General features: G+C 43.6%; 1 protein-coding gene across 1 annotated transcript in view; it reads right to left on the bottom strand.

Annotated features, from left to right (window-relative positions):
• Nucleotides 1-2,836: 2,836 nt before the first annotated feature.
• TMEM59 (transmembrane protein 59) overlaps nucleotides 2,837-7,304 on the bottom strand; it is a 25,081-nt gene continuing 20,613 nt past the window's right edge. The window contains exon 8 of the mRNA XM_004699401.3: nucleotides 2,837-3,136. Within this exon, the coding sequence (XP_004699458.1) occupies nucleotides 2,981-3,136 (156 nt within the window). The 3' untranslated portion in view covers nucleotides 2,837-2,980. The remainder of the gene's footprint in view (nucleotides 3,137-7,304) is intronic.

The following is a 7,304-nucleotide window of genomic DNA, read 5'->3' as shown; positions in this document are numbered from 1 at the left end:
GGTCTTGATGTGGTGGTGGTGGACTGGGTTGTCTGCTGTTACAGAATGCCCCAATGGCAAGGGTACTTACTGATTTACAAAAAAATGTCTAGAACCTACATCAATGATTCCCGTTATGGGGTCCTCTGCAAGTGTCCACAAAAATTATAAAGGAGCTGTATCCAGTATTTTAAATCACAAATAAGTCTAAGGACATGGTTCTTTGCTTTTGGCTGGACATCAGCTTAGAGTAAAGGCAGTAGGCTTCCTATGTGAGTCAGCAGCTCAGGTTAATGATGGCATCACAGGGATTCCCGAGACAAGATTGATAGGCTAGATAATCTGGGATTTTCTGATTTATCATAAAATAGATCATAAATTAAAGGTACCTACCCCTAAGTTCACTGAGATGATTGGGAACCTCGAGTCTAGAGCATTCCTTATGGTGGTTACTGCCTCTTTCTTATTGCCTGCTTAAAATGTCATTTAGACCAAGGGCAGGTTTGTACCAGCCAAGATTAGATTCTCAAGAAGACGCCGTCTGTGTGGTAGGAAGATGGGATTCTGTCTCATGGAGACACGGAACTAAGTAAAACTGGTTTTCTTAGGTAAACTTAGGTTTACCAAAAGGGTTCGCCTACAGAAGTTACCTTAGAAGAGGCCTAGAGGCCGTTCTGTTACTTCTGTTGGAATTCTTAGGGTCAGCAGTATTTTGTCAATATGTACATTTTGGGGGAGAGCATTTCCTTTTTCTAAAAAACAAGAACGTAAAGCTCCTCTTGAGAATATCAGTCTGGTTTAAGCATGGGATAAAAAGTCAGGAACAGATATTCGTGCCTAGTACACACATAAGGAATGACTGAGTATTTTACACATGAGGACTCTCTTATCAGACAAGAGGGAAATTGTTTGTCTAAACTTGATGCATTTGAATTGTGATGCTGAAGAATACTGACAGCACCACGGACTGCTAATGGACACGCTCATCCGTCCTGGAAGAAGCAGGGCGAGAATGATCCGCAGAGCAGTGGTTCTCAACCTTGCTAATGCCACGGTCATTAATACAGTTCCTCATGTTGCGGGGACGCCCCAACCATAACATTATTTTCACTGCTAGTTCATAACTGTCATTTTTCTACTGTTATGAATCGGGGGACCCCTGTGAAAGGGTCATTTGACCCTTCAAGGGGTCCGGGAACCGCTGCCTTAGAAGCAGGGCTAGGGAGACTTCCTCTCACGTACTTTGGACATGCTGTCAGGAGACCATCGAAAGAAATGAAGGCCCGCGATGAGACGTTGACACGGCGGCTGCAACAATGGGCCGAGGAACAACTGTGAAGACGGCGAAAGCCCTAGCAGCATTTCCTTCTGTTGTGCGTGGGGGTGCTATGGGCCAGAACCGCCCCGATGGTACCCAACACCAAACTTGAGCCAGCACTTTCAAGATTAGGAGGTCCCTCGGGCTCCTCATTCAGCAAAAGGAGAAACAAAGCCAAGTGGGATGTGGGGGAACATAGAACGTAACTTTTCATCTGGATGTTCCTTTGGCTGTTGGTTTTTGTTAAATCGTTTTATTAGGGGCTCATACAACTCTTATCACAATCCATACATACATCAATTGTGTAAAGCACATTTGTACATTCGTTGGTCTCATCATTCTCAAAACATCCGCTCCACCCAAGCCCCTGGCATCAGCTCCTCTTTTCCCCCTCCCTCCCCACTGCCCCCTCCCTCATGAACCCTTGATAATTTATAAATTATTATTTTGTCATATCTTGCCCTGTCCGATGTCTCCCTTCACCCACTTTTCCGTTGTCTGTCCCCCAGGGAGGAGGTTATATGTAGATCCTTGTAATCGGTTCCCCCTTTCCAGCCCACCCTCCCTCCACCTTGGCTGGTGTTTTTAACTCGAGAGGCCAGTGGGCTCTCGGCCTCAGAAACTGCAGCACGTCCCCCCAGGGCGCTTCACTGGATGCACGGCAAGTCATCTCTGCCTGACTAAGGAACGTAAGTATGCACCCTGGATGGGAGGCAGGCAACAGGGCTTTTTTTTTTTAACGATAACTGCAAATTGTTCTCCATGGCTTACAATTGCTCTCTTTTAAAAACAGAACTCATAACCTTGTCAGAGACTCTCCTCCCTCCGCTCCTCCTCTCTGGATGTGCTCACACACTCTCTAGCCTTCTCTTTTCCCAAATCAGGCGAGTTGTTTGAAGCTCAAATGTCTGTTTTGTCTTACTTGAGTAGCATTTTCTTTAGACGCAGAGAAAACTGCCAACTGGGCTGTGGGCTAAATGTGTCACTGTATTTAGGGTATTAGTGCCATTGCCAGCGATGCCCTCGTGAGTAAACAAAGTACTGGTTTGCAAAGTTATTTAACATCGTATGCTATAATGACACGGAAGCATAGTCAGATTCTGGTGCACTGTGCCACCTGATATCCCTTTTACATCCATGTTATTGTCGGTAAGGGAATATCAATATCCCCTTTCCCCACCAAGTGACACCTATATTTAGTTCTACATCACAAGAGACTGATTCTTACTGTCACAATGCAAAGTCTCCTCTGAAAATATCTTTACACTAGAAGGCTCTCTAAATGAGACACACATCTTTGGAAAGATCCATCCAACAAAACAAAGCACAGAAACAGCTGTGGTCTGAGACGAGCACACACATGGCTCCGACCCTCTGACCGTGCCCCTTCTCGTGCCCTTGGCCTTCTCCCAGGGCGTGCCTGAATTCTCTCTAGGTCAGGGACGGGTGGGCGCGGAGAGATGAAAAATCAGCAGCATCCTGTCTCAGAGACCAGTACAGTTATCCAAAGACAAATAAATACAGGGCAATTACAGCACACAGTGTTTAAAGATTTGGGTAACTTTATTTGAACTTTCTAGTGATTTCTTAAGGCTTATGTCCAATGAAACTATTTCAAAAGCTCTATCAGATGTGGAAAGTTGGATGTCGATTACGCCTTTATTTAAAAAGAACAACAGCAGCTCAAACCTCTGAGTGAGCAAGGCCTACTTTTGTGGGCAGAGGTCCCGCTTCTCCATGATCTTCTGGTCGAGACCTAACCACCACCAGAGAAGACGCTGGGTATTTGTTTAGCTTCTGTTCGTTCAGAAACTCCAAGTCCCCGTAGATACTCAGCTTCTGCAAAAGAAAAATCAATGTACGTTAGCAACCTGCATAATTAGGAGCCTCTCTGAGTCTAAGTTTTCAAATAACAATTTAATCCAGGAAACAAATTCTAGAGACGTCACCAAAAATGAAGATTGGTTTTACTCCGACTGTTCTGTGAGTCAGCTTCCAGGAGGGCTTGAGAGGTTCCCACGTATCTCAACTTAAAATGCGCGCTGTTTTAAAAACTGGGTGCCAGGAAGAAGAGTGTAAGTTCTCACCTACTAACAGAAAGGTCAGTAGTTCAGACCCACCAGCCCTTCTGAGGGAGAGAGAGGAAGCAGTCGGCCGCTATCAGGATTTACAGCCTTGGAAACCCCAAGGGGTACTTTCCACTCTGCCCTACGAAGGGGCTGTGAGTGAGAATCAACTACACAGCAGCCGGTTTTTCAATCAAGAAAAAGTGCTCAGGTTTAAATGGAGTTAGTATGTCATGCCCAGAGCACATTCTAGATGTTGATGTCCCCCATGTGACCAATCCTTTAAAAACAGCTCTCTCCTTCTGAGTGGCCAAATGATACAATTCACTGGGAAACTATATGGGCTATTTAAAAGGCTGTGAGAAGAACTACAAAATAATAAAAAATATAGCTATTGTTTCTCAATATATCCTCCATTTAGAACTACCTCGTCTGAAGATGGTACTTCCATTTCTCTCCTTGCTTGAAGAATGGCAGTTTAGAATCCTCAAGACTCAAATCGTGCTCCTTTTTAATGTTCTTCGATTTGGGAGAGCAAAAAGAAGTCTGAAGGGACAGTAACAGGGCTGTAGGTAGATGGGGTACAATTTCCCAAGGACATTCTCCTGGGACAGCCCTTCCTATCCTCCAAGAACGAGCAGGTGCATTGTTGTGATGAAAAACACCCTTGAAGGAGGGTTTCTGGCCAAGGCACTGAAATGTCAATGTTTTCAGGGTAGGCCTATCTCCTAAAGGTAGGAGAGCACAGTGAAGTCTTTACTGAGAAATGGAATTGCTTTTTTATTAACAAAATCATATGACCATAAATGTCCTGAATCTACTAAGCTTGAAATCAAAGAGCTAATATGACCAATAGGGCCAATGGTTATTGTTATAAAACAAAACCATTGTTACCCCCAAACCCCCTACAGTGGTACCTGATGGCCCAGTAGGTTTCAAAAGCTCTAGAATAAGGAGCACTGTCAAGGGTTTAAGCTCTATCAAAAGGGATACTTCCTATGACATGGATGGGTGACAGAAACCTGCCAGCAAAGACTATGTAGGATTTCATTTGTACAAAATGTCTAAAATAGGTGTATACATAGAAACAGAGCAAATTACTGGTTATCTGGGGCTGGGCGGGAGGGTCAGGTGGTGTTGGGAGGACATGGAAATAATTACAAAGGTATGGGTTTTCTTTTGGGGGGGTGATGAAGATGTTCTAAAATTGATCTTGGCGACAGCTGCACATCTCTGCTAATATACTATAAATAATCTGTGTATCAGTTATATATTGAGACCTTCCTTTCATAAGGGACAACCTAGGGGTTAGGAGAAAGAGAGCTTACGCTATAAAAAGGGAGGACACAGCGTACCAGGAGGCGGGAGGCTCCGTACAGATGTGCCCCTGTACGTTGTAGCTTTGTGCTGGGAGCGCTTAGAGTACACGAGAGGTAGCTCGGGAAGTAAGGAGGAAAGGCATGACCCTTCTGTGAGGGGATGTCCCATTGTCTAGAGATGGGGTTTGGGTCTCTGCTCCGACCCCTTTCGTTCTCAACAATACGTGTTTGTTTGTTTGGGGTCTTCTAGTGCCTGTTACCTGATCCCATCGACACCTCATGATCTCACAGGCTGGTGTGCTTCTTCCATGTGGGCTTGTTGGTTCTCTGCTAGATGGCCGCTTGTTTAACTTCAAGCCTTTAAGGCACCATCAGCTTTCTTCACCACATTTGCTTGTGCATCACTTTGTCTTCAGCGATCATGTTGGGAGGGTGAGCATCAGAGAATGCCAGGTTGTTAGAACAAAGTGTTCTTGCGCTGAGGGAGGGCTTGAGCAAAGGCCCAAAGTCCATCCACTTCTTCAATGTACTGCTATATATGTACATAGGCCGAGACCTCTATTTTTATGAATACATTTACATGAGTGCACACTATGTTTATACCTCTACCCATAGCTTTGCCTCCTACATCTTTCCTCTGTTTCCTTTTAACTTCCTCCTGTCCCACCATCACACTCACCCTTCTACTGCCTCTTAGTAATTCCTCAGCTACCTTGCTGTTGTTACACCACCACTGGGATCTCTACGTCACGTTCCTGATTTTAAACCATGTAGTATTCCCTTGTTCTGTTTTCACAACTGCTTTTTGATCCATGTACAGGTTCCTCAAGACCACAATTTAGTGTTCTGGGATTGATTCTGATCCACACAGTCGAATGCCTTAGCATAGTCAATGAAACATAAGTACACGTCTTTCTGGTATTAGCAGCAATAATATCCCTTATTCTACATCCTCTTCTGAATCCAGCCTGAACTTCTGGAAGCTCCCTTTAAATGCACTGCTGCAACCGTTGTTGGATAATCTTCAGCAAAATTTTACCTACAAGTGCTATTAAGTTGTTCTATAATTTTTTTTAACTCATTTTATTAGGGGCACATACAACTCATCACAATCTATACATACATCAATTGTATAAAGCCATATTTGTACATTCGTTAACATCACCACTCTCAAAACATTTGCTCTCTACTTAAGCCCCTGGCATCAGCTCATTTTCCCCATCCCTCCCTTGTCCCCCCCTCCCTCATGAACCCTTGATAATTTATAAATTATTTTGTCATATCTTACACTGTCCGACATCTCCCTTCACCCACTTTTCTGGGGAGGAAGTTATATGCAGATCCTTGTAATCAGCTTCCCCTCTCCACCCACCCTCAAATTGTTCTGTAATTTGAGCATTCTGTTTGGTCACCTCTCTTTGGAATGAGTACAAATCTGGATCTCTTCTAGTCAGTTGCTCAAGTTGCTGTCTCCCACACTTCGTGGCATTGACGAGTGGGTGCTTCCAGCACTTCATCAGCTTGTTGAAAGATTTCAAGTGGCATTCTATCAATTCCTGGAGCCTTGTTTTCGCCTAATGCTTCCAGTGCAGTCTGAACTTCTTCCTTCAGAACCACTGGCTCCTGCTCATATACTACCTCTTGAAATGGTTGAACGTCGATGAGTTCTTTTGGGTACAGTGACTCTGTATTCTTCCCATCTTCTTTTAATGCTTCCTGCATCACTCAACATTTTGCCCACAGAATCTTCAGTGTTGTAACTCGAGGCTTGAATTCTTTCTTTATTTCAGTTTAAGATACACTGAACATATTCCTTTTTGGTTTTCTAATTCTAGGTCTTTGCACATTTTATTATAATACTTTACTTTGTCTTCTCAAGATGCCCTTCACAATTTTCTGTTCAACTCTTTGACTTCATCATTTTGTCCATTTGTCTTAGCTACTCTATGATTAAGAGCAAGTCTCAGATCTCTCTCTTCTGATGTCTACTTTGACCTTTTGTTTTCCTTCCTGTATTTTTTATGAACTTGCTTTTTTCCTGTATGCTGTCTTGAGGTCGCCCCACAGCTCACTGCGTCATCTTCTGTCATTCGTGTTCAGTACAGCAATCTGTTCTTGAGATGTCCTCCAAATTCAAGTGAGACAGACTGCTCATATTTCGGTTCATGTGGGCTTGTTTTGAATTTCTTCAACTTCAACTTACAAATGAGCAATTGACGGCGTGTTCCACAGTCAGCCCCTGGCCTGGTTTTAGCTGCAGATATTGAGCTTCTCCACGGTCTCTTGCCACAGTCAATTTGACTCCTGTGTATTCCATCTGAGACGTCCATGTGTATGGTCGCCATTTGTTGTTGGAAAAAAGGCATTTGCTGTGAACGAGTTGTGAGTCTTGTAAAATTCTCTCATGCAATCAATCTCCAGTTTCTTTCTATACTAAGACCATATTTTCCTACTACTGTTCCTTCCTCTTTGTTTCAGACTTTTGAATTCCAGTTGCCAATAATTATCAATGCGTCTTGATTGCATGTTTGATCGATTTCTGACTGATGATGTTAGAATTCTCCAATGTCTTTGTCCCTAGCTTTAGAAATTGACTCGATGGCTCCTAACAACACCCACCAC

The sequence above is a fragment of the Echinops telfairi genome, unplaced genomic scaffold, assembly GCF_000313985.2.
Source record: "Echinops telfairi isolate 266 unplaced genomic scaffold, ASM31398v2 ScPeMD7_443;HRSCAF=831, whole genome shotgun sequence".
In the NCBI taxonomy this organism is placed as follows: Eukaryota; Metazoa; Chordata; class Mammalia; order Afrosoricida; family Tenrecidae; genus Echinops; species Echinops telfairi.
The sequence above is the reverse complement of the archived record's forward strand: the minus strand, read 5'-3'. Positions and strand labels throughout refer to the sequence as shown.